The sequence below is a fragment of the Macrotis lagotis genome, chromosome 2 (assembly GCF_037893015.1).
Source record: "Macrotis lagotis isolate mMagLag1 chromosome 2, bilby.v1.9.chrom.fasta, whole genome shotgun sequence".
In the NCBI taxonomy this organism is placed as follows: Eukaryota; Metazoa; Chordata; class Mammalia; order Peramelemorphia; family Peramelidae; genus Macrotis; species Macrotis lagotis.
Genome location: NC_133659.1, coordinates 195545995 through 195572704, shown reverse-complemented (window position 1 = coordinate 195572704; position 26710 = coordinate 195545995). Strand labels below are relative to the sequence as shown.

Below are 26710 nucleotides of genomic sequence, written 5' to 3'. Positions count from 1 at the left end.
AGACTGTCATGCCCATAATGACAAAAATGGAAATGGAAGAAATTAATTTAAAAGAGAAGAAAATAATCATCATATTCTGACCCCCTACCTTGTCACAGCAGCACCAATCTTCTCCAGCAGAATACAGATTCCAAGAGGGTAAAGGGTTGTGCCATTCAAAAAAAACGTCTAGTTTTCCCTACCACTACTCCACAAAGAATCTTAAATCAGGTCAGCTTGGTGGGACTGTAAATAGAGCATCTGCCCTGGAGTCAGGAGGACTTGAGTTCAAATTTAACCTCAGACACTAATTACCTAGTCACTTAACCCTTGCCTTGCAAAAAAAAAATAATAATAATCTTAATCAGTCTTCAATGCAGCTAGAGTGGGTAGTCAGGAAAGCCAGAGTTCAAATGTGGCTTCAGGGATGTAATTGCTCTATGGCCTTAACTTCTCTGGGCTTCATTTTCCTCATTTTAACATGGGAAAGTGGGACTTGATGGCCTCTAGGTGCTTTTGAAGCTCATCTGTCGTTCAGCTGTTTATTTTTAACTATTAGACCACAGAAGAAGTCCGGGGCTATTGTGTTTGAGAGGACAGGGAGCCATTTGGCTAATTTTTAACCAGGTTCATACCCAGTCAAAAGTCCAAGCTAGGAAAGCGGCATCGCTGCCACTCTGGGCTGCCGCTGCGCAGGCTTTGAAGGCGGGATGGGGAGGGTCGGGAGGAGGCCGGGATTGCTGGGGAAGAAGGGCCGGCCGGGCTCCCGTCCTGGCAGCCCTCAGGACCCTGGGCGCCCGCCTTGCCAGGCAGAGTAAAGCCTCGATGCCGGCCATTCCTGCCCGGTCCCAGTCACTTGGCCGCCGCGCTGTGCCCCCCGAGGCCCGTGGGGCGCGGGGCCGCCAGTGGGCCCCCTCCCCTCCCGAGGCGCCCCCGCCCCCACCCCGTTCTGGAAGGAGGCGGCCGCGGGGGGGGGGGGGCAGCCTCGGAAAGGGTTTTGAATCCTCCCTGGACACGGGAGGGAAAGAATGCCGGGGCGCCTGGCCGTCCCCCAGACACAGGCCTGGCGGGCCGCGAGGGCGGCCCTCTCCGCCCGGGGGAAGATGGCGCGGCCGTGGGGGCGCCCCTCCCCCCGGCTCTAGGGCCGGCCCGGCCGGGCCGTCTCCGCTGAGGCCCCTCGGGCTCCCGGGCTGGACGCGCCCCTTCCTCTGTGGAGGGGACGGAAACCGCCGGCCAACGTAAACCTCCCGGGGGAGAAGGGCCCCCCACCCCCCCCAGCTCCCCACGACCCAGGGGGGCGGTTACGGCTGAAAAAAGGCCTCCCTCTTCCCTCCGCGGCCCGGGCGCGGGCCTCACGGGGAGGCGGCGGCCCGGGGGGAGCGAGGGCAGGGCGGCCGGGCCCGGGCCCGGGGCCGGGGCCGCCGCGGGGAGACGGCTCCCGGCCCGGGCCCTGCTGACAGGCCAGCCGATCCCGGGGTGGGGATTGGCTGGCCGCGCCGTGACGCCCCTCACAACAAAGGTGGAGTTGGAAGAAATTAGATTAAAGGGGAGAAAAAGAATGAAGGGGGATCTCGCTGGGGCGAAAGGAGCCGGCGGCAGAGGAGAGGAGAGGAGCGGGGAGGGAGGGAGGCCGATCCGGCTGTGCTCCCGAGCCCGGCTCCCGCAGCCCCGCCTCGCGCCTCCATGTCCCTTCTCGTGTGTGTGTGTGTGTGTGTGTGTGTGTGTGTGTGTGTGTCCCCGAGGGGTGGGAGTCTTCTCTCCGGTTGGTGCCAGGCTCCCTCTTCAGCGTCGTCGCCCACCCTAGGGGAGAACTTTTGGAGAAAATCACGCGTGTTACGAATTCCACGGAGGGCCGTAAAAAAAAAGAAGGCCCTAAAGGGAGCAGAGATGGAACCGGGGGGGGGGGGGACCTTTTTGTTTTTCTGGAAATATAAGAAGAGAATTTTGACATCTCATTCCCCCCCTTCTCTCTCTCTCCTCCTCCTCCTCCTCTTCTTTTGGCTTCAGTGTTGCAAAAGCAAAGAGCAATAAAAAAAAAACGCGCACACAGACACAGAGACACACACGGCACCCCAGTCGCGAGAAGGGAGAGAAGAGAGGAGAAGGGAGGGAGGGGAAAGAAGCAGGTTCCCTAATAAATCCACCTCCGTCTCTCTCCCCCATCCCCCTCCCCTCGTCTCCAGCCCCGGGTAGGGAAGAGAGGAGCCGGAGAGAGCAGATGGAGGAGTGGAGCCCGCCGTAGGGCCGTGGAGCTTGGCTGGAGGATGGAGGAGCCGCCAAGCGCCCGGCTGATTGGAAGAAAAAAGCAGAGCGATGGAGGCGGGGGTAGGAGGACGATTTCTCTGCGGGGACTGGCGGCGGAGTCCACGCCCGGGTCGGGCGCTGCAGAGCTTGGCTAGCTTTCAACCAGCGCTCCCCGGCACCAGCCCCACTCGCCCCCCACCCCCGGCCCTCCCGGCGGCTCCGCAGGTGAGTGCGAGGAGCAAGGAGAGAAGCCAAAAACCAGGGGGGGAAAGTGTGTTTTTTCTTCCTTTTCCAGCCCCCCAGCGGGAGGGGAGGGGTCGGTGGGGGGAGACTGAGGGAGCTCGGCCGAAGAGGAGGGGGAAAGGAGAGGCCGGGGAAGGCCTGGGAGGCGGCGGCGGCGGCGGGGCTGGGGCACTGACAGGGCGAGCGCTCGGAGCGCCGCTGCGCTGCGCCGGGGCGGGCGGACGGAGCGGGGCGGGCGGAGCGCCGCGCGTGTGGCTCGCCATTAGCCGTCCCTCCGCTTCGCCATCGCGGGCTTTGTCTGGCGACTGGCTGCCCCGGCGTCGGCTGCGGCGGGAGCTGCGGATCGGCCCCAGCGCCCGCTCCCTCGCCCGGCCGCCGCGCCCCGGATCCCCGCGGCTCGCGCACCCCCGCCTGGGCACACGAAGCCGGGTAAGGAAGCCCCCGCGGCGCCGTGTTTGGGGGGAACAGGGCGGCCGGGAAGAGGAGCTGCGGGAGGCGGCCCTCCACGCGCCCGGGGCAGGCCCGAGCCCAGCCGCGCCGCGCCGCGCCGAGCCCGCTCCCCGGAGGCGCCGCTCCGGCCCCGCTCCCGCGCCGTTTTCCGGGGTGGACGGACGAATGGACATTTTTTTTTTCTGGCGTGGGAGCGGGGGGGGACACGAGGGTTGTGGCGATTCTTTTTTAAACAAGATTTCAGAGTTGTGCTTTTTCTGGGAAGAACGCGGTTCGGAGAGAAAAGGGGAGAGGCGGCCAGTCCGGGCCCCGACCCCGCGGCGCCCGAGTGGGGGGCGAAGGGAGGGCGCTGGCAGGGGGAGGGCTCGGGTCCTGCCCGCAGGCGGGGAGCGAGCCCGCAGCAGCCGCGGACCTCCGCGGAGGACATTCCAGGGCCGGGGTCGCCCCTCTCGTGGGCCCGGGCCTCGGGCCGCCGGGGCTCCCTCGGGGCTGGGGAGGCCGCTCTCGCCGCCGCGCGCTCCGCCGCCCCGGCCCCGACCTCCGCCGCCATCCGGGCGGCTGCGTGTCTCTTGGCCTCGGCCCCCCCACCAGCCGCCACCAGCCGCCGCCGCCGCCGCCATCTCCCCCCCCCTTCCTTCCCTCCGCCTCGGCCGCCCGGGTCCCCCCCAGCTCCCCGCCCCTCCTCCCAGCTGCCCCCCGTGGAGCCCGCCCGGGCTGGGCTGTGGGAGGGAGCGGAGCCTTCGGGGCGGGCGGGCGGGCGGGCGCTCGCTCCCCGGGGGTCGGTGTGCGCTCTACGGGGAAGGACGCGCTCGCTGCCCCGCTTCTCCCGCCCCCCCCCCTCCCGCTGCTCCTCCTCCCTTCTCCCTCCTCCTTCCCGCTCCGGCGGCGGAGGCTGCGGCGGCGGCGGGGGGTGTGCTCGCAGAGCCCGGGGCCGGCCGGCGGGCGGGCGGGCTGCCTGCGGGCGGAGGGCGCTGTGCTTTGTGCTTGACGCCGCGAGGAGCCGCCGCCGCCGCAGCCACCGCCGCCCCAGCGGCGGCAGCAGCAGCAGCAGCAGCAGCAGCCGCCGCCCCAGCCGCGCTCGGAGGAGGAGGAGGAGGAGCTGCCGCGGGAGGGAGCTGCGGCTGTGCCCGGCGGAGCGGGGGAGGAGGGAGCCGCGGGGACGGGGCGCCCGGACGCGGAGCTGCGCCGGGTAATGGGGCGCGGGCCGGCGGGGAGGAGCGGGAGCTCGCGCCGGGGGAGGGAAGGACGGGCGCGGGGCCGCGGGGGCCGCGGGGCCCGGCGCGCCGGGAGCGGGAGAAAGGGCCGGAGAACGTGGGCTGGGGCCGAGGGCGCCGGAGCGGGAGGGCGAGGACGGCCGCGGAGGCCGCGCGAGGGGCCCCGAGCGCCCGGGGGGAGATCCCGCCCCGGGGGCGGCCGGCGGCGGCGGCGCGGGCCGGGGGTGGGGGGAGGACGCGCGGGCCGGCCCAGGCCGAGCCCGGCCGCGGGGCGGGGGAGCCCGCGTTCCTCCCGGGGCGGGAGCCGCAGTTCTCCCGGATCGCCGGAGGGGGCGGCGGGGACGGCGAGTCCCGTCCGCCCCCGCCTCCCCGCCTGGCGGCCGCCCTCCCTCTCGGCCTTGGCTCGGCTCCCCGGGGGCCGGGGCCGGGGCGCCGCCCGGGCTGGGCCGCGGGGCCCGGGGGGCCCGGGAGGTGCTGACGCCGGCCCCGGCCGCGGCTCCTGCCGAGCCCGCCCCGGGTGGTGGTGGGGGGGGGGCGGGGAGGGCTCCGGCTGCTCGGGCCGGGGCGGGGGGGGGGGGGCGGCGGGAATCCGGATCCGGGTCCCCGGGGGCGGCGCGGCCGCGGCGCTCCGGGGCTGGCGGTGCTGCGCAGCGTCCGGGTCCCCGCCGGGCTGCGGAGGCGGGGGGGAGCGGGGCTGGAGGGGGGCGGAGGAGGAGGAGACTGGCGCGCGCGCCCTGGTTCCCGCGGCGGCGCGCGCCCTTTACCCGCCCTTCTCCTCCCCCCCTCCTCCGGCCACCCCCTCCCCCGCGCGTGGAGAGAGTTTTGTTTTTTTCCTCGGGGTGGAGCTCGCTGCACCCTGGAGCCCCGAGCAACCACACACGTGGGGGCCTGGGCGCCCCCTGCAAGCCTGCCCGCCGCCCCTAGGCAGAGCCCTGCTGCAGGGGGAGGGGGAGGGGAGGGGAGGGAAGGGGAGGGGGCAGAGAAGCGGGGGTGGGGACCTCCGCCGGCTCCGAGGGTGGGTGGGGAGTGTGAAGACTGCCCCCTTTCTTTTGGGGGGAGAAGTGGAGGGGGGGAAACCCCCTGCTGCTCCCAGCCTGGCTGAATTGGGGAATGGGTGTGTGCTCTCTCCAGGGTGAAACGCCTTTCACTCCCGGGCTGGCTCAACAGGACAGAAGTAGAAGCTGGACAGCTGGACAATGAACGGAGAAGCTGACTGCCCCACCGACCTGGAGATGGCCGTACCCAAAGGCCAAGGTGGGAGACCCCTTACCCTCACCCCAAACCCCCCCCCCCACTGTCATTGGAGGAAGCTGTCCCTTCCCTAGCCTCAGTTTCTCACCAACACCGCCTCCTCGCACATTGAACACTGAGGTCTTTAAGCCTGGGGGTAGCATGTGCTTTTCACTCCCACACCAAATTATGTGTCCTGCCTTCAGCACCACCGAGTATACATTACATATACTTTGAGCAAAACCATCCTGGGGTTGTGGGGGGGGGTGTCTTGAAAGAAGTCTTGAATAAAGCTCCAAAATTAAAACTTTGGAAGCTCCTTGAGGGCAAGCAATCTGTTTTATTTATCTCTGTGTCCCTCAGAATGCTCTGCACACAATAGGTGCCCAATAAATATTTGTTGAATGAAGACATTACTAATCTCCAGACACTCTAAAGCACACCTGCTCCTCTCTGCTCCTACAAAACTGATCAGATCTAAGTTTTGTCCTCCATTTCAGAAAATATCCCCTGCTCCCCCACCTCCTCACATTGAATAAATCCCCTTTTTCCATCCTGATGTTTAGGAATGAGAAAGAAGTTGCTTAAGTATTCCACCTTCAGAGAACAAAGTGCCCCATTTCTCTTGGCCTCCAGCCAGCTGTGGGGTGAGGGGGATGGCCATGGGATGTGGGACTATAGACAGAATTCACCTCTTACTTTGGGATTGGAGGGGTCAGGATTTGGGTATGAAGCAGAGGACTGGGGTTTTTTGGAAGAGGAGTCATCAGTTTTATTAAAGTGACATGATTTTCGGGGTGGGGGGTGGATTCATTGTGTTTATTTTACCTCTTAGCCTATATTCAATAACAGAATTAAAACTCCTTTTTTCTCTTGGAATACTGAAGAAGTCCTGGTCAGAGGAAAGAGAGGGGTGGAGGGAGGGGGATAGGGATTGGAGCATCTGGCATTGCCCTGAGAGGATTATGGGTCCCTGTGACCTGGTAGGAAGGACCTCTCTCTGTTGCAGGTTACTTTACTGTATAAAAATGTAAATGAAAAAAGAAAGGTAAATGAAAAAAGCCATTTTGATTTTGTTCTCTGGGACAGCTGCTTAACAATTCCTCCACCCATGCTCACCCCCCCCATCCCTAACAACAATACAGATATAGTGCAAAAAAAAAGAAACCCAGATGCTTGCTTTGGATCTGAACTTGGATTTGTTTGGAACAGCTGTTTCAAATCCCCATCTTTGGTTTCTTGAAGAGTTGAGCCAAGAAGGCTGGGTTTTCTTTCCCAAAGCACCCAACTTTCTTCTTTCTCTCCCCAGGGAATACTGCCCTTCTGCTTGGGACTATGGCTTTTTCAGATTCCTAGCAGTCCACCTTCCTTTCCAGTTCTTCTATCCTCCCACCCACTCTAATTTCAATTCCACTTTACCCACCCCTATAAAAATTTCTCTGCACTCGTTTCTTGTGGGATATGGGGCATTGAAGAGATCCCTCCTTTATCCTCTGGTTTTGAGATGTGATCGAAAAAACATCTGTGTGAGTTTCTCAGGGTCTCTCCCACATCCACAGCCAGGGTGTTAAGCCTTAGCTACAACTTGGCAGCTGTTACCATATGTTGCCTCCCCCGCTTCCTCCCCTCTCAGAGAAGGCAGCTGAACTCAGTGGGCTGTGCAGCAGTCCCTACATCCGGCCCCATTGGGAAGGGCATCCTCTGTGTCCCTGCAAGCTTTTGCTTCTTCCTTCTCCCTTTGAATAGATAGAAAGTCATTTCTCTCCATCCCTCCCAAAAGGGCCTCAAATTATAAAGCTCCCTCCTTTTGTTAGCTGAAGTTGTGTTCCTCAGTCTAGGGGAGGTCTCTTCCCATATGATTTCAGCTTCTTTTTTGATACTAAGTATTATAGGCAAAGGTTCTAGTACTCAGTCCCCAGTGGAGAGAGACTAATCAAATTCCATCTCTGCCACTTGTTACTATGTGACCTTAGGCAATTCACGCCCTCTCTGAGTTTCTATTTGCTTTTCTACAACATAAGAGGGTTAGAAAAGATGATACCTAATGTCCCTGCCCAAGGTGTTATCTTGACTGTCACTTGGGTTCTTGGTCACTCGATGCTACTTTGCCATCTCAGAGATGGTGGGAGACAGAAAGCAAAGGGTTCCTAAGGACAGCAAATTGAAGCTGGCCTCAGCTTGCCTCTTGTATGAGCTTTCTGCCATGTATTCCTCAGGAAGACAAATTGGGTCCTGAAGGAAGCTGGGCTTTGGAGGTCAATGTAATTCAGCAGAGAAATAGTTACGAAAACACTCAGGTGCTAGATGTATCTAACAAAGCAACGGGAATATAAAGACATCCTCTCCTCTTCTCCCCCCCCCAAAAAAATGAAATAGCCCCTGTCTTCAGGATTTCATTGGGTTGGATCCCATGCATAATCTTTTTTTATTTTGATTTTTTTAGATTTTTGCTAGGCAATGGGGTTAAGTGGCTTGCCCAAGCTAGGTAATTAATTATTAAGTGTCTGAGACCGGATTTGAACCCAGGTACTCCTGACTCCAGGGCTGGTGCTTTATCCACTACACCACCTAGCCGTCCCCATAATCTTATTTTATAATAGTCACATCTAATTGCCTCCCTTCCCAACAGACCGCTGGTCCCAGGAAGATATGCTGACCTTGTTGGAATGCATGAAGAACAACCTGCCTTCTAATGACAGCTCCAAGTTCAAAACCACAGAATCACACATGGACTGGGAGAAAGTTGCCTTTAAGGACTTTTCTGGGGATATGTGCAAGCTCAAATGGGTTGAGATCTCCAATGAGGTAACCATCTCTTTGGAACCCTGCTTTAGTCTCTCCCCAGGCAGTCTGCCATAATTTGTTTCTTAGGAGTCTCCTTACCTACTTATTGATGTGTATGTTTTGTTGTCTTTGCAAAGAGTATGACTTAACTTTTCTTGAATAAATGAGTGTGGAAGATGCTTCTTCTTATCTATAAATGTGGCCCTCTCTCCCTAGTTCTTCATCTCTTCCATCCTCATTTCTCTGCATCCCTTTTTCTGTCTTTTACTGTTGGCTAGGAGTGCCTGTTACCTAGTTTGGGGCTTTGCTTTTTAGTCTGATAACATGGTTATGACCTAAGAAAATGAGGTCTTCTTGAGCAGGTATCCCCAGCTTTGGCATCTCTAATGTCATTTTCTGTCCTCCCTAAGGTAAGGAAGTTCCGAACATTGACTGAACTTATTCTGGATGCCCAGGAGCATGTCAAGAATCCTTACAAAGGCAAAAAACTCAAGGTAGGTTTCTTTGAGACTTGATGAATACAGAGGGAAAAAAATGGTTTGGGGTTCAGGGAGGAGAAGGTTGAGTTTGACTATCACTTTGGCCTCTCTTTTTCCAGAAACATCCGGACTTCCCCAAGAAGCCTCTGACCCCTTATTTCCGATTTTTTATGGAGAAACGGGCTAAGTATGCAAAACTTCACCCAGAAATGAGCAACTTGGATCTGACGAAGATCTTATCTAAGAAGTATAAGGAGCTTCCCGAGAAGAAGAAGGTGGGGGGAGGGGGACAAATGAAGAGGGAGGGATGGTTCTGCTTTGTTATGGTGGGTGTACGTATATACACACACACACACACACACACACACACACACACACTCTCTCTCTCTCTCTCTCTCTCTCTCTCTCTCTCTCTCTCACTCACTCACTCACTCTCTCACTCACTCTTTCTAGAGAAGGGCCTGGATGTACCCAGTCACTCACAGTCTCCATCTCACTTAAGTGAACTCCATTAGGGATAAACTCGCATTCTTATACAAGACCGTATGTTCTCTTAAGAAGGCTTAATACAGGTATATGTACACCTAGGTACACACACACATCATATCCCATAAGCACTTGGTTTTGTACAAATGTTCCCTCCCTTACATTTATCCCCAGACACTTGGCAGCCAGGCATATACTTTATCTGAAACTTGAATCCATAGTTACAAATACTTTCCTGCTTACACAGACACAGATAAAGGCATATTCTCTTAAAGACATATTGATAGCTTGGTGGAAGTGGGGGCACCCACTCATGGATTAAGATTTAAGTTTCAGGAAGACTAGTAGGCAGGAAGCCAGCCATGAGCTGGGACTGACCAAATCACACAGAGATAGAAATGGGTCAACGATTGAAGGCTTTTATATGGGAACTTCCACATCCAACTAGTCATATATAAAAACACCTTAACATAACCATGTGGTTAAGGATGAAAGAAAAAAATTGGGGAGAAGAAAGAGGTGGACATAAGTGGCTTCAATTAGGATAGATAGGACAGGTAAAGGAGACAGAGAAGCAGAAATCGGGAAAGGAAGAAGAGTGACAAAGAAAAATGGAGGCAGGAAGAGAATAGGAGATAAGGCCAAGTTATACATAGGGAAGAGCATCAATCTGAGTCAAACAATGAGGAAGGTAAATTTGTAATTTAAAAATAGTTGTAAATGTATTTCAAAGTCAAATGGGAACCCCATCCCTTTAAGTCATTGCTTCCTACCCTGGTTTGACCAGAAGAGCAAGAAGTGATTTCATAACTGTGCTTATGCATGTATATACATTGCTACATAAATCTTCACATAGAGAGGTAGGCAAACAACATAAAAGGAGAGGAAGAAGCGGCATGGTTTCATGGAAAGAACCATAAACCTGGGAGTCAGATCACTTGGCTTTGCACATATTTAGTGAATCCTTGTGAGAATCTTATCGCCAATCCTCCCTATGCTGCCTCAGTTTCCTTTGCCTTTGAAATGAGGGCTTTACCATCATGATCCTTTTTTTATTCTCTAAGGGAAAGGAATTAAAAGTATCTTGGGAGAGAGGATAGAAATATAGCCCAGACTGAAAGGGGAAAAAAGTTGGTGAGGATAAAATGGAGGGCTTGATACAAGTGAAGAGGAGGTATCAAAATGTTAGAATTATTCAGTGAGGGGGAAAACGTAAAGGAATAAGGGATAATTTTTTAAAAGAAATGGGAATATTTAGCATTAGGGGAGAAGATTGAGAAAATCAGTGGGAGGTGGGGAAGAGATAAGCAAATTCTGAATCTTCCTCTGTGGCCTTGGATACATTCCATAAATTTTGTGTCTCTGTAAAATAGGGTTTTGTTTACATGATCTCATAATTGTCCCACTAGCCCTAAATCTTAAGATTAGAGATAGGAAGGGAAAAACTATAGAGTAAAGAAATGTGATTATAAATGAGGATTATATATGGGAGGAGGAAAGATTAGAGAGCAGATAAAATGGAATTGGAAGGTAGAATATAGATTATTAAGGAGAAAAGAAATCGGAGTGGGGAAGGGCAGTGAGAGAAAGGATAGCAACACCCTAAGGTATGACCCTGGAGAAAACTTGATGACCAAAAGTCTAAATGTGTAAGGCAGCTCAATTAGGACATGACAAGAAAAGCAATTCAAAATTTGATAAATAAGCAAGTGATTCTTGATGGTTTTAAAAATACCCCATTTTCAGCCATCTTCAGGAACAGGTTAGTCCTATAAAGTGAAGTGGGACTAGCTCATGTTGACTTGATGCATTAGAGTTTACCAGATGCTTTACATTCCCTGTCATCTAAGGCTCTTTTCAGTTTTGTGGAAATTGAGAGTTGAGGTTGTAAAAAAAAAAAAAGATGAGTTACTTGGCCAATGTCACACTGCTGGAAGTTTTAGAATAGGACTTTGAACCCAGATTCATATTCATTGTACTTTTTTTCTCTGTCCTGATGCCATCAGTCCCACCAGGAGAGTAAGGCAGGTAAAAACTGGAGCATAGAAAAAGATTATAGGATCATTGTTCTAGAGCCAGAAAGGATCATGAGAGGCAATCTTATCTGTCACAGATGGTGACAAGTGAGATTTGGAGCTACTGCTCAGATAAAAAAGGATAGAAGAGTGGATGTAAAGAGTGGATGTATGATAGGAAAGAATGACTAGGCTGTTCTGCCCTAGTGCCCCTGAGCCTCCCACCGCTGCCCTTGCTGTTAAAGGCAAGCAGACCACCCCTCTCTGGCCAGCCTGACATCTTCCTTCCCTAAGCTCTGTCTCCTGGTTTACATCAGTCTCCTATTGGGGTGAATCTGGGACTTTTAAGTGGTGCAGGGAAAGGCAAACCTTGCCTGCTGGGTAACCCCTCCTCCCCTTCCCCAGATGAAGTACATTCAAGACTTCCAGAGAGAGAAACAGGAATTTGAACGGAATCTGGCACGATTCAGGTAAGGAAGTAGAATTGGAGAAGGGGCTTCAAGAACTCATGAGAAGGCAACCAGCTTAGGACTGCGTGTTCACTTTAGATGCAGACTGCTGCTGGTGAAGGGGAGACTTGGGAGGTGGTCACAGTCCGAGACCAAATTGGCCCTTAGGACTTCGGTCCTTAAAGGGTTGGGGAGGGGGCACAGTAGTTGGCTTGGGGTTCGTGTCTCAGCACCCACTTACTGGTACTGTCTGGCTAGGGAGGATCACCCTGACCTAATCCAGAATGCCAAGAAGTCGGATGTGCCTGAGAAACCCAAAACCCCCCAGCAGCTGTGGTACACCCATGAAAAGAAGGTGTTTCTGAAACTTCGCCCTGATGTGAGTGGCCTGGGTTTTGGGAGGGTTAGGGGTAGGGAGGGTTGGGAAACTGCGCCAGGAGGGACCGTGTACGGCGCCGGGGAGCAGGAAAGGAGAGCCCATGGGCAGGGGGTGGATTGCATGGACAAGGCCGGGGGCTGGACAGTGTGCGTGTGTGAGAGTGTCTGCGCACGCTTGCTACCCTGAGAGAGGGAGAGAGGGGGGCCTTCCTTGGACCCTCCTCTCCATCCCTTCCCTTCCAGCCCGTGGAGGACGCTGATGTGTCCTCCCGTGGCTTCCTGTCCCCCCTTCTTGGGGGAGGGGGTCTCTCTGCCCCCCTCCCCCTGCCCGGGCTGCCTGTGTGTGTCTGACGGCTTTTGGTTTCCAGGCCACTACGAAGGAGGTGAAGGACTCCCTGGGGAAGCAGTGGTCTCAGCTCTCGGACAAAAAGAGGCTGAAATGGATTCATAAGGCCCTGGAGCAGCGGAAGGAGTATGAGGTCAGGCTTCCGCTGCATTCCACCACTGGGCCCCCCAGCCCCTCACCCCAGCTCTTCATGACTTGGGGCGGGGCAGGGAACCCCCAGAGGGCCCCCTCACCCCTCTACCCTCACCCACTACTCCATGGCCACCTCGCTCTGTTTTTGGGAAGTTACTTCCAAACTGAGTGAAGGGAGGTGTTTAATCCCTGGCCCCAATAGAGGGAGGGGCCGTTGTGGCCCCCTTTCCTCTCCCTCATCCTACCCTTGACCCCTCTTAAAGGCTCAGGCTAGAGCAGGGCAGGGCAGGGCGCTTTTAAACCGACCCACCCCGACCCCCTTTTGCCGGGGGTAAGGGTATGGCCAGAGAGCTGGCTGCTCCCATCCTCCCAGCTTCTTTCTTCTTCCCCTTTCTGCCCAGAAGCGGCTGGCCTACCACAACCTATCCCTGCTAACCCCTTGCCCCCATTCGCCCTCCCTCCACCCTACCCCTGACTCTGCAGGAGATCATGAGGGACTACATCCAGAAGCACCCCGAGCTCAACATCAGCGAGGAAGGCATCACCAAGTCCACCCTTACAAAGGCAGAGCGTCAACTCAAGGACAAATTTGATGGACGACCTACCAAGCCACCTCCGTAAGAGTTTTCCCCAGGATGGGAAGGGGGGGAACTGGGAGGAGCTAGGGGGAGACTGGGAACTTCCACATGGCCTCTACTAGAGTGACCTGATGTGAGTGGCCTGGGGTTTGGGAGAGTTAGGCGTAGAGACCCTATCTTTGCTGGGACTCTAAAGAATGGACACTTTTTGGTTAATGACTCCCATGTATACACCCTCCTCCAGAAATAGTTATTCCCTCTACTGTGCGGAGCTGATGGCCAACATGAAGGATGTACCAAGCACAGAAAGAATGGTGCTTTGTAGCCAGCAATGGAAGCTCCTTTCCCAGAAGGAGAAAGATGCCTATCACAAGAAGTGTGACCAGGTGAGCATAGTTTTTGAGGAGGGAAGAAAAGGCTGTGGGCAGTGGGAGGAGAGAGGATAAGAAGACCAGCCACCTCTGGTGATTTTTTTTAGATCACTGCTGATCACCAAGGCTATTTGCCTCTCTCCATGCCTTTTCTTCAAGGGATGGATGACTTAATCCAGGGATTCTTCAGACTCTGTACAAGGGAGGAGCCCCTGAATTTAGATGAGAAAAAATATTACATCTTTTTTTCCCCCATTAATCTCTAATTGCAATGTATCATTTATTCAAAAACATTCTTCTGAGGAGTCTATTGATTTCCTTGGACTTACCAGTGACCAAATGAGTTGGGTGCGATGTTCTTAAAAGTTATTGAGGAACCCCTAAAGAGCTTTTCTTTAGGTAGGATATATAACTACTGTGATTTTACCATATTGGAAATTAAAACAGTTGAATTATGAAAAATAGTTTTGACTGTAAAATAGGTGGACACTCTGAAAGTGTCTACAGAAGCGTCAGGGCTGGACCACACTTTGAGAACTGCTGGTGTGGTTTGTTTATTTCCCTCCTCATCCTCCTTCCTCCTTATCCCACTCACCCACTCATCATATCTAAAATAGTAGCAGAACCCAGAAGTCTTGGCTCTCTCCTGCAAGGGCTATTGTGCTTCAGAACATGGGATTTTGAGGTTCTTTCCTGGTCAGGAACTTTGTTATTACGAGGTTTGCTCTTCAAACCTATGCTGTGACTGCTCCTTTCTAACCTACTTCCCACTGATCTCTTCCTTGCTTCCATTCCCCCATATAAGTGGTGTTTGTAGACTCTGGGGGGAAGCTTTAGAAGTTTAGAAAAGAATAAGTCATTTCTATAGTGGACAGGCCTTCCTTGACCTAATGCTGGACTTGTACAGTCATCTCTCCCCAAAAAGACTGAAAAAAGCAGGCTTCCAATGACTAACTCTCCTCCCTGCTTCCCCAGAAAAAGAAAGATTATGAGATTGAACTCCTACGCTTCCTAGAGGTGAGTTTGGGAATGGGCAGCCCCTGGGAGAGGAGGGATGGGAGGGAGAATCTCACAGTAAAGGATTCAGAGGATGGGGCCTGGGTCAGCTAGGTGTAGGATAATACAGAGACAGACTCCTAGCCAACAAGTCACACAGAATTGTAGTCTTACTTATACTAACCAAACCTGGAGGTTTGCTAGTAGGCAGGAATGGTTCATCTGTGAGGGGGCGCAGCAGATAGAGGGCCACAGGCCAAAGCTCTCTTCTGATGCTTCCCAGCTGTGTGATCCTGGGCAGAGCACTGTATCTTCTCTGCCTCTGTTTCCCCATCTGTAAAATAGGGATACTTGGAGCACTCTCTTCCCAGGGTGGTTGTAAAGGTCAAATGAGAGAATTATAAAGCACTTAGCCTAATGTCTGCACACGATAGGGACTTTATAAATGTTAGCTATTAATACTGTTATTACCATGTAACACTATGCCTGGCATAGAGAAGGTGGGGCAGCTAGATGGTGCAGTGGATGAAACTCTGGCCCTGGAGTCAGAAGGATCTGAGTTCAAATGCAGCCTCAGATACTTAATAATTACCTTAGCTGTGTGACCTTGGGCAAGTCATTTAACCCCATTGCCTTGCTCACATACCCCCCCCCCCAAAGTCATGGTAGTCCCATAGAGAAGTTGCTATATAAGTGTTTTTATTTTTTATTTTCATTTTTATTAGTATTATTATAGCCCTAGCATCCATGACACACAGTAGGTGCTATATAAATGTTAACTTAATACTATTTATTATTAGCATGTGGCATCATGCTTGGCATACAGGAAATGCCATAGAGGAGTTTATTTTTATTTTTATTTTCATTATTATTGTTATTATTATAGCACTTAGGATTGTGCCTAGCACACCATAGGGTACTTTATAAATGTCAGCTATTAATACTATTATTATTAGCATTTGCACTGTATCTGGCATAGAAAAGGTACTATGTAGATGTTTATGTTAATTTTCATTTTCATCAATATTCTTATTGTAGCACAGTGCTGTGCGTGGCACACAATGGGAGCTTTACAGATGTCAGCTGTTAATACTAGTATTATTAACATGTAGCACTGGGCCTGGAACATAACACTATATAAATGTTAACTGTTATCATCATTATTATATTTAGCATTGTTCCTGATTCTTAGTGGGTGCTATACAAATGTTAATTATAGTTTTTATAAAACTTAAGTTTTTATAAATTTATAAAATTTAAAATTATCATTTTATTCCCCCTTCCTAGAACCCTAGCTCTCAAGTCCAAGGACTTGCTTGAGTTCAGACCCCAACTCTGGCACTTAGCATACTGGGTGTCCTTGGAGGAGCCACTTCTGATCTCTGAGCCTCAGTTTCCTCACCTGTAAAAATAAAAAGAGGAACTTGGCCTCTGAGGCACCACTATGGATCTGTGATCCCTGTGACTCTAGGGTGGGGCTTAGGTGGACACTTAAGAGATTCCTGATTCCCCCTCCGAGGGACTCAGACAAAAAAAGAGCAGCTCCCCCATAGCTCCTGTCCTCTCCCACCCCCTCAGAGCCTACCTGAGGAAGAACAGCAACGTGTCTTGGGAGAGGAGAAGATGCTGGGCATCAACAGGAAGCGAGCCACCAGCCCGGCCTCCAAGAAGCCATCTCCAGATGGGAGCAAGGTAAGGATGTGCCGAGGGGAGCGACCCTGGCCTCCAACCAGACCTGCCCCACCTCCTCGTGGAGGCTCCCTGCCGCTGGAAACCTCAAAGAGTTGCTCGGTGCCCTGAGCTTTGGATGGCCTCTAAGGTCCCTGTCTTTGCCAGGGTGGCTCCGAGAAACCCAAGCGGCCTGTCTCCGCCATGTTCATCTTCTCAGAGGAAAAGCGACGCCAACTGCAGGAGGAGCGGCCTGAGCTGTCAGAGAGCGAGCTGACCCGGCTCCTGGCCCGCATGTGGAATGACCTGTCCGAGAAGAAGAAGGTTGGGGGGATCATAGAGTACCTCCCCCCCCTTTTCTAGCGCCTGCCAGGAAAGACAGGAACCTTAGAAGCCACCAAGTCTAACCCCCTCATTTAACACATGGGGAAACTGAGACCTGGAGAAGCTAGTAGGATCATTACTTAGAGCTGCCTTTGGGGCAGGAGAAAGTCATAAAAGAGCATCTGGCTCTTTGAAGAATCTAAAGAGGAATCTAGCTGCTTCTCTCCCACATTGGTTCCATTAATCAGCAGCTCTTCTCTCCTAAACCAGCTTTTTGAGCCTAGTTGTTGGATGGGATTTGGTAGTGCAGCAAATGGAACACTGGGCCTAGAGTCAGGAAGACAACTTCAAATCTAGTCTCAGACATTCACTACCTCTGTGACCTTGGACAAGTCACTTCACCTCTGATTGCCTCAGTTTCTTCCTCTATAAAATGAGCTTAATAATAGCATTAACCTCCTGATGTTGTGAAGATCTATAAGAAGGTAATATTTTGTCAAATGCTTATAACATAGTACCTTGTGCTTAGCACTAGCCTATAGTAAGTGCTGTATGTTCATCATTATTACTATTATTACTAATATAATGACCCAACCAGGTTACATGGGCAACTGGAGAAGCTTAGATCGAAGGATCGTAGATTTAGAGTTAGAAAGGATTTCACCGATGATGGAGAACAACTCGTTCATTTTAAAGAGGAAAACAAGCATGTAGAGGTCTGCTACTTTACCAGTATCACAGAGCTAGCAGGTGCCTGGAGACAGGAAACATCTCTCTCTTTCTGTCCTCATATTCTGAGAAGGCTGCCTGAGGGTGGAAGGAGTGGACCTGCAGGAGCCAGGGGTCCCCTGGAGACAACCTTGCCCCTGACTGCCTCTGACCTTCCCCACCCCCAGGCCAAGTACAAGGCTAGAGAGGCGGCTCTGAAGGCACAGTCCGAGAGGAAACCGGGGACAGAGCGGGAGGAGCGCGGAAAGCTGCCTGAGTCACCCAAGACTGCAGAGGAGATTTGGCAGCAGAGTGTCATTGGGGACTATCTGGCCCGTTTTAAGGTTGGAAGATGGGTTAAGGGGAATGGGGCTATTGAGTTGTCGGGGGGGGGGGGGGGGAGTCTTCCTAGAGTCTAAATGAGCAGGCCTACTTTCTCAGTCACTCCCCAGGACCCTCCCTACCTCTGACTGTCTTTTCCTTGGCCAGAATGATCGGGTGAAAGCCCTGAAGGCTATGGAAGTGACCTGGAACAATATGGAAAAGAAGGAGAAGCTCATGTGGATTAAGAAGGCAGCTGAGGACCAGAAGAGATACGAGGTACAGAGGGAGGGCCAGGATGGTTGTTAGGGTGGAAAGCTCTTCTCTAGGCTGCCCCCCTCCCCCCCGCCAAGTAGATGCTCAGTAAAGGTTTCTAGAATTGAGTTGCATGGTAACCTGGCATGCTCTAAATGGGTCAGGTTAAGGAGCTACAGCATGTCTTGGAGGGCTGGAGTGGGTAATTGGCTGGATGATCTGTCTACTGATGCAAGCATTTCCCCCTCTTCTTCCTGTAGAGAGAGCTGAGTGAGATGCGGGCTCCCCCAGCAACTGCCAACTCATCCAAGAAGATGAAGTTTCAGGGGGAGCCCAAAAAGCCTCCCATGTGAGTCATGACTTGGGCTTGGGGGTGGGGTGTCTCTGTCATCCAAACCCCTGAGGTGTTTCCTCATCCATACAAGGAGTATGCCAGCAGAACAGTTGGGGGTGGAATTCCTCCAACCAAGAAGGCTCCTGGGCCATACTTACGACCAGGACCTCTGCCTCCTTAGGAACGGTTACCAGAAGTTCTCCCAGGAGCTGCTGTCCAATGGGGAACTGAACCACCTGCCCCTGAAAGAGAGGATGGTGGAGATTGGCAGCCGGTGGCAACGGATTTCCCAAGGTCAGAAGGAGCATTATAAGAAACTGGCAGAAGAACAACAAAAGCAATACAAGGTGCACTTGGACCTTTGGGTCAAGGTGAGAGCTGGGGTACAGAGGAAGGGGGGGAATAGATCCCACAAAATTAATCACCTTCCCATCTCACTTTACAAAGTGCTCTCCTCACAATAGCAGTCTCATAGAGGATAGGTAAATTCAAGTGTTATTCTCTCTGATTCACAGGCAAGGAAACTCAAAATAGAAAAATTCATAGGATTGTAGAGGTGGAGCCAAAAGGGACCAACTCTTCTACTGTTCAGATGAGGAAACTCAGGCACAGAGACATTAATAGGGTCATAGACTTAGAGGCATTATAGTTCAGCCCCACTTTTTATAGATGATGAAATAGAAGTTAAACAATTTGCCCAAAAATCACACAGCTAATGAGACTCAGGATTTGCACCTGAGTCTTCTTGACCCTAGATCCAGGACTCTAGATTACTCCACTCCTTGGTGGAGGCTAAAATTGAAATTTGAACCCAAGGTCCCCTATTGTCACACATTAATGTTCTTTCCACTGCACCAATGCTACCTAAGGAGGGGCAATCTCAGGGGAAGTTCTTCTCTGGCCCAGGTGATCAAGGTCTACCTGGGCTCTAGGTCTGGTATTGGATGGATTTCCTATGTGTGGCCTTGGACCTCATTTCCATCAGTTTACAGAGAAATGAGTAGAATCTTGCTGTTTGTCCCTTCCCTGTTGGAAGCCAATTGTAGAAGACAGATATCTTGGCTCCATCACAAACAGAAAAGAACACATACCTACCTTGGCTGGTAGCAAAAACAGCACAAAAGGCAGCGGCTAGGTGGTGCCAGAGCACCATGCTTGGAGTCAGTAAGCCTCTCACAAACTTTATAGCTCTACAGTTCTGGGCAAGTTGCCTAACCTCAGTTTCCCCCTCTGTAAAATGGAGCAATAATGACACCAATCTCCCAAGGTGCTGTGAGTATTGAACGAAATATGGTAAAAGTATTTTGCACATCATAAAGCCCTATATAAATGCTAGCTGTTGTTAGCATTATTTTAATTATTATCAGAGTCTAGTGAGGGAGGTAGAACATAGTAAATAGTGGAGTTTGAAGGCATCCAGTATCCAGAATGGATGGGTTTGCTCAGATTCAGCTGTGTCATTAGTCACATTCAGCTGGGATTCCAGTGCTTCAGTACTAGCAGCTGACGGTTGAATAGAGCTTTAGGCTTGCAGAGGGCCGCCCTCACCTTTGCCATCAAAGCAACCCACGGGGCCGACTGTGCTGCTGCTGCTGCTGGCACGCTCTTGTACAGATGAAGAAACTCCTCAGGGGTTTGGGGAAACTTGGCCGTGGTCATGGCATGGCTAGTCGGTGTCTAACACAGGATTACAGTGTGGGTCTCCTGACTCTAAATCGAACAAATGTGTTAACCGTGTCTGTCGCCACTGCCTCTTCCCATCATGGAAGGAGAAAGAGAGTAATTGAGAGAAGGGGGGGAAAAAGACACTTGCACAAAGAGAAGCCAGGATTCCACCCAGAACCAGAACAAGAGGCCTGTACCCCCTTAGAAACATGGAAGGCATCTGTGCAAGTGGCGGATGGGTGGTTAGACTCTATGAGGCCACACTTCAAAGGGTCAGATGTTGGAAGCTTGTGGGAAAGGGGTATATATAAATGAGAGATAACCCTTCTGCCATTCCTAATATTACTCAGCTCCTCCTCTAAACCCTTTGCAGAAATTTTTGTGTTTTGTTTGTTTTGGGAGAGGGATCATCCACATTTCCACAAAGGAAATTTTTCCCCATTTTCCTGCTGCCTCTCACTCTTTCTTCTTGTCCTCCAGAGTCTGTCACCCCAGGACCGTGCTGCTTACAAAGAATACATCTCCAATGTGAGTCTTGGGGGGGTGGGGTGAGGAGCTAGGGTTGGTGGTAGAGGGAAGGCCCAGGCAGAAAGATTCAGTTGAACTGAAAGGAAATTGTCCCAGAACTAACATGGTTTGAAATTCAGCACTGTTTCTTCTGTTGCCCTTCCCATCACCTCACTGACAGAAACGCAAGAGCATGACCAAGCTGCGGGGCCCAAATCCTAAATCTAAACCCACCATGCAGTCCAAGTCGGTGAGTGGGAAAGAGGGGAAAGTAAAGGGATTCTGGAAGGAGGAAATGATTGCTTCAGGTCCAGGGAGGAACTCCCAGTGGGCATCATAGTTCCTCCCTCCTGTCCCCAGGAGTCAGAGGAAGATGATGACGATGATGAGGAAGAGGAAGAAGATGAAGAGGATGATGATGATGATGAAAATGGGGACTCCTCAGATGAGGGGGGTGATTCTTCTGAATCTAGCAGTGAGGATGAGAGCGAGGATGGGGATGAGGTAAGAGCTCATTATGTGGGGAGTGGGCCAAAGATGAAGGAGGCTCCTTCCAGGGTATGTTCTAATGGTTGTTGAGATTACGATTGTGTTACCCTTCCCTAAAATCATGGTGCTTTTCTTTATCCCTTTTAGAATGATGATGATGAAGAGGATGACGATGAGGACGAGGATGAGGATGAAGATGAAGACAATGAGTCAGAGGGGAGCAGCTCCAGCTCATCCTCCTCGGGAGACTCATCTGAGTCAGACTCCAACTGAACCCTGGGGGGGAGGTCAGGCCTGCCTCTGCACCCCCAGGGGCCTAGGAAAGCCTGTGGGGGGCTGAGGAGGGCTCTGGTGGGGTAGGGAGGGGTTGAAGGGAGAGTCCCCTCTGTGACTCCTATTTTTTTTTCACCCCTCTAGTTCTGCTCCCACCCACCCCCATTTTTTTTAAAGCAAAATGCATGGGGGGAGGGGGGAGGGAGGGGGAACCCAGGCTAGGACTCTGCAACCTTAGAGAGATATTAGCCCTGGGGAAGCCTCCAGGGGGAATGACCATCAGACTGAGCCAGTGTCTACCCTTCCTTCTTCCTCTACCCCACTCCCAGTTCCCCAGCCCCTAGTTGCCCACCCTGGACCATGGATCTCACTGCACTTTCAGCTTCTAGCATGGACATTGGAATGGGGCTGGGGGGAAGGAGGGGTGCATATGGTGTTGAAGTGGGGAGGCCTTGAAGGGTGGAGTGTGGCTCTTCTTATTCCCCACTCACCCCATTCGGGGAGAGTCTTCTGAAGCTGTGCCCCTGCCCACCCTCGGCCTCCCCTGTGTGACTGGTTGCCTTGACCACTGCGTTGGAGCTGGGGGTACGGAGACATTTGCAGGGGGTCCTTTAAGAAGATGGGGGTGGTCCTGAGTCCTCCTGCCCTGGCTAGCCCCCTGCCCTTCAGGGCGGCAGTCTTTTTTATATATGTGTATATAATTTTTTTTAAGCTCTGAGCTGTCAACGAGATGTTTCCTACCGATCTCCGCTACTGTCTCTGTCTGTTCTGTCGTTTGGGGGTTAGGGGGGACTGGGGGGGTTGTCATTTTTAAAAAAAAATTGTCAAGTGTGAAAGTGTGACTGTGGCCTGTATATAGCGTGTGTGAGTGCGCATGTTTGTGTGTGTATGTGAGACAGAGAGGAATGAGGCCTGATCTCTTGGGCCTTTAAGGTAAAAAGAAGGGAAATGGGAAGCATACTGGAGGCTCCCCTGTCTTGTCTATCCTATCCTGCCCCCCCAAGGGAAAGAGACAGGTCCCCAATCTCAAAAATTCCAAATTCTTGCCTGGTAGATACTTTGTTTGGAGGGGAAGGAGATAGGAAAGCTTGTTCCCTCAGATTTGTGTATGTGTGTGTGAGATTGTGTATGTGTGTGTGTGTGTGTGTATGTGGGGTTTTGGTTTCTTTGGGGGGGGTAATGATTCTCTGACCTAGATGGCATGAGGTTGCAGGGTATCTTAGGCCCTAGGGTGTTTTGTTTCTGGGGAGGGACTGCAGACTTGGTTCTGGTTTAGCAAGGCTGAGGAGTAGAGGCTGGCAATATGCACCCCACCTCAGGATCTGAGAATCTGGGAGGTGGGGGTTGAGAACTAAAGTTTGCATATTTCAGCCTTCACTCCCCCCAACTACCTTCTGATCGCTTGGGCTGGGCTCCTATGTCCAGCCTAGTTTTTATTGCAATGTTTCGTTTTGCTAATGGCTGCTGGATGCAGCTGACCTCTCCCCCACCCCCCCATTTCCTTAGCCTACCTAACTCCCCCAAGCCACTTTGGATTTATTTCTGTGAATATCATTTTTTAGATGTTTGACTAAATTTGGATTTAAAAAAAAAACAAAAATCATGTCAGTGACTTATTTAGGCTTTCCATTTAATTTTATCTTCCATGATGGGAAAACTAAGGGACTGAGGGAAACTGGAAATTGATGCTGGGTGGGATTAGGAGAAATTTGACAGACCCAGTCTTGAGTGATTGGTAGACTCTCCCAAAGGTAGCCAGACAATCTATGCCCTGACCTCAGGAAAACCCAGATGCTTAGGGGTGAAGCAGGGGGAGGGGGCATTCTCCCCAGCCCATTGTGCTGCACCTGGAGATGGTGAAGGGGTTCATCTGTTTGCCACTTGACTGTGTTTGCCTGTCAGTCTCCATCCCCTAAGACCCAGCAGGAAATCAATCCCACTTCCTGCCCTTAGTTGACTGGCCCTAACCACTGTTGTGTTTCAAGTGGACTATGTTTTAGTATAAAAAAAAAAACAACAAAAAAACCAAACCTGGGACTTTTTTCCCCCTGTATTGAAAAATTCTTACAGTGCGGACAAGATGGAAGATGGGGGGGGTGGGGGGTGTTGGTACTGTAAGAGGTCACACTAAGTGCATTTTTGCACTGGGACAAGTTGGTAGGGTGGGTTTTGGGTTTTTTTTCCTTTTTGAGGGGAGAGCCTAAGGGAGGGTTCTGGAGGCCCCCCCGGTTTTTTTTTCTAATATTTAAAGAGTGTTTTGTAGGTTTCAACAATTATGGCCACAACTTGGATTTCTATCACTGGGAAAAGGGGGGAGGGGGTGTTGAGGGTGGGATGGCTAGAGATGTCTGGCTTCGGCCAACTTTGGAAGTTTTGTTCCCCCCTCCCCCCTTTTTTGTATAATAAAGTGAAAAAAGGTTTGGCTGATGTCTCATCACTGGGAATGGCTTAGGGACAGAGTGGTGTTGGTGAAAGAATAAATTTGGAATGCAATGAATGACCTCGAGATGGTTTTTCCCTGGCCCTTAGTTACAGATCCAACTTTTTCTGCCCCAGCAGTGTGAAGTGATTGTGATGAGAGGCCCCTGAGTTTAAATGATTACCCTCTAAGTAATGTCCACAGCATCCCTATTGCTTTTCAGTAATTTTGTACTAACAAGTTGTCTAGGTTGTCCCCTTTGATTAAGATCTTAATTGTCTACTATAAGAAGACAGTCTCTTGCTAGATGTTCCCATTTGGTTTCTAAGGATTAAGCTTGGGAAGAAGGAAAAAATAACATGGTACCAGGACAAAAGTGAAGATCTGGGAAAATTGGATGATGTTGAAAAGAGAAAGGTTGGGGGTGGTAACTGGGAGAGAAAGAGAGAGGGGTGCTTTTACTCTATAATCTGATACTGGGAAGTACTTACCTCTAGGGCTTCTAGATTTCTAATTCACTTCCCATTCAGTGGAGACTCCCTCCTAGCACTATTGGTTTCTCTACACCAAGTAATAGCTCAACTCAAATCTGGTGAGGGGGAAACAGCTTCTGAGTGGATGAATGGCTTTTCCATCCACCCCTTAAATGTTTTAAGACAGTCTTTCCTAACTACCTACTATTTAAAATATTTTGCTAAATTCTAAAAATGCAAATATTTCTCTCCAAAGGATTCTTACTTTTTTTTTTATCATGGCCCCTTGGGCAATCTGAAATCTACAGATCCTTTCTTGGAATATTGATTTTTAAATAGATCAGAATTACAAAAGAAACCAATTACATGGATAAAGCACGGGCCCTGAAGTCAGGAGTACCTGGGTTCCAATCTGGTCTCGGACACTTAATAATTACCAGCTGTGTGGCCTTGGGCAAGCCACTTAACCCCATTTGCCTTGCAAAAACCTAAAAAAAAAAACCCAATTACATTGAAATAGTCATCAAATTATTAAAAAGGCATAAATCTGAGCAGAACCAGAACATTGTACACATCAACAGTAACGATCAATTATGATAGACTTGGCTCCTATCAAGAATTCATTGAACAAAGAATTCTAAAGAATTTGGGATGGGAAGTGCTATCCACATCCAGATTGAAAAAGAAGTGAGTCAATGCAGACCAAAGCATACTAATTTCACTTTTTTAAACTGGTTTAATTTTTTTTCCTTTCTCATGGTTTTTTCCCCTTTTGATTCTTTCACAATATGACTAATATGGAAATCTGTTAAACATGATTGTACATATGTAACATCAGATTACTCAAAATGTACAGATCTCAGATTATGACAATCATGGAAGGGTAAGTACTGTATTATATAAATGAAACAGGCAGACAAGTTAAGACAATTTGGACTAAGGTCTTATATTTACATTTTTTAAAATAGCTAAAACAAAATCTCATGCTGTTTGAAAGGATAACCCTCAGTTATCTGGAAAATCAACCAATGAAGAATATCCTGGTCCCTGGTCATATGGGATCATTACTTCATAGGTTTCAAACAATCAAATAGGATTCCAGGAACCACAATTCCTTTGTCTTGTAATTCCTTAACCTGGACTTGCTATAACACTTGATTCTTGAAGCTCTGGTGTATTGATACTGAAAAGTCAATGAATGAGTAGATCTTCTCCTGAGGAATCCCCTAGTCCAGACCCACCAACTTCCAGGTTCAGCTAGGTAGAGCAGAGGAGAATGGAGCAGGGGAGTGCCAGTGGAAACAGCTTTCCCCTCCATCAAATAATAATACCTATAAATAAATAGGCATTTGAAGAGGACTTTAAGGTATTCTCTCCCTTGCTTCTCATTACCACCTTGTGAGGAAGGTATTCCAGGTGGCATTCCCATTTTATGGAAAGTTAAACCTGTGGTCATATAGCTAATAAGAGTCCAGGTCTCTCTTAACTGTCAAATGCAGTGTTCTCTCCATAGGCTGTACTGCATCCATAGCTCTTACAGAGGAATAGGTTCCAGGTTCCAATTCACTTGTTGCACAAGGGAAGATGGATCTGAATTAGAGCTGGAAGGGACCCCTAGTCCAAGTCCATAGTGGGTCATTTCTTTGTTTTGTTTCTTACGTGTACTGGAATGCATTTCCTTTCATATTGAATAGAGGGTGCTGGAAGGTTTTCCTCTGTGCATTTGCATAGTAAAAGCTAGCATTTATTTCTTTTCATATTGATTGGGGGGTTCAGGAAGGTGTGCTGAAAGCCAAGGGATCCAAGACCTAAAAAAGCCTGGAAACTCCGGCATGACATCACCCCTTTCTAATTCATTTGCCAATTTCTGAAAACTCCACCTAGTGGTTGACACTCATCCACTCATCCCACACCATTCTGACCTACCCAGCATTGAAAGGGAAGCCACCCTAGGAGAGGAAAGCATATATACTCAATGGTGTATAAACATCTGGAGTAAGATGGAGAGGGGGAGGACAGGGGGAAGGGGGGGATGTGAATGATGGAGGAGAGGATGGGCCATGGTGGGAGAGCGGTCAGATATAACACATTTTCTTTTTTACTTCTTGCAAGGGGCTGGGATTGGATGGCCTGTCTGGGACCATAGGGCTAGGTGGATGCTGGGCCTAAGGGGTGGTATAGGGGCTCGGGGCCTTTTGGCCCCAGAGCTGGGGATCTGTCTGCTGTGTCACTCAGCTACCCTACAGCAGAGTCAGAGTGAAAGGAGAGAGAAAATATAGTACATGGTAGTGGAGAAATATGAAAGGAGGGAGTTGCGATCAGCAATGGCAACAGTGGAAAAATATGGAAGTAACTTTTGTGATGGACTTATCATAAAGAATGTGATCCACCCGCGGCAGAGTTGGTGGTATTGGAACACAGACTCAAGCACATTTTTTATTATTATTATTTTGGGGGGGTACAGGGCAAATGGGGCTGGGTGGCCTGCCTGGGGCCACAAAGCAGGGTGATCGTTGGGTGTCTTAGGCCTGATTTGGACCCGGGTGCTCCTGGCTCAAGGGACAGAGCTCTATCTGCCACCCAGCCGCCCCTACTATTATTACTATTTTATTTTATTTTGGGTCTTTTTTTCTTTTTTTTGGTTTTTTTGCCGGGCAGTGGGGTTGGGCTGGCTTGCATGTCACACAACTGGGTGATTGTTGGGTAAATGGGGCCGGATATGGGCTCGGGTGCTCCTGGCTCCAGGGTTGGTGCTCTGTCCACTGCACCACCTGGCCATACCTACAATTCTTACTATTATTTTTTTTATTTTAATTTTAATTTTTTTAATTTTTTTTTTTTGTAAGGCAAACAGGGTTAAGTGGCTTGCCCAAGGCCACACAGCTAGGTAATTATTAAGT

General features: G+C 50.8%; 1 protein-coding gene across 5 annotated transcripts; it reads left to right on the top strand.

The window, feature by feature from the left end:
• Positions 1–1681: 1681 nt before the first annotated feature.
• UBTF (upstream binding transcription factor) lies at positions 1682–23338 on the top strand. 5 transcript variants are annotated; one of them, XM_074224285.1, is made up of 21 exons: positions 1683–2448; positions 5262–5384; positions 7990–8165; positions 8555–8638; positions 8743–8898; positions 11530–11594; positions 11832–11952; positions 12320–12430; positions 12913–13046; positions 13252–13393; positions 14354–14395; positions 15953–16066; positions 16211–16366; positions 17263–17418; positions 17564–17674; positions 17911–17999; positions 18166–18355; positions 20130–20177; positions 20338–20406; positions 20517–20660; positions 20793–23338. In XM_074224285.1, the coding sequence occupies exons 2-21, from the start codon at positions 5327–5329 to the stop codon at positions 20916–20918; spliced, it is 2292 nt and encodes a 763-aa protein (XP_074080386.1). In that variant the 5' UTR covers positions 1683–2448; positions 5262–5326; the 3' UTR covers positions 20919–23338. The 5 variants fall into 5 exon arrangements, with proteins under 5 accessions (XP_074080390.1, XP_074080386.1, XP_074080389.1 ...); XM_074224286.1 differs by lacking the exon at positions 1683–2448 and adding an exon at positions 2787–2895; XM_074224287.1 differs by lacking the exon at positions 1683–2448 and adding an exon at positions 4025–4105.
• Positions 23339–26710: the final 3372 nt, after the last annotated feature.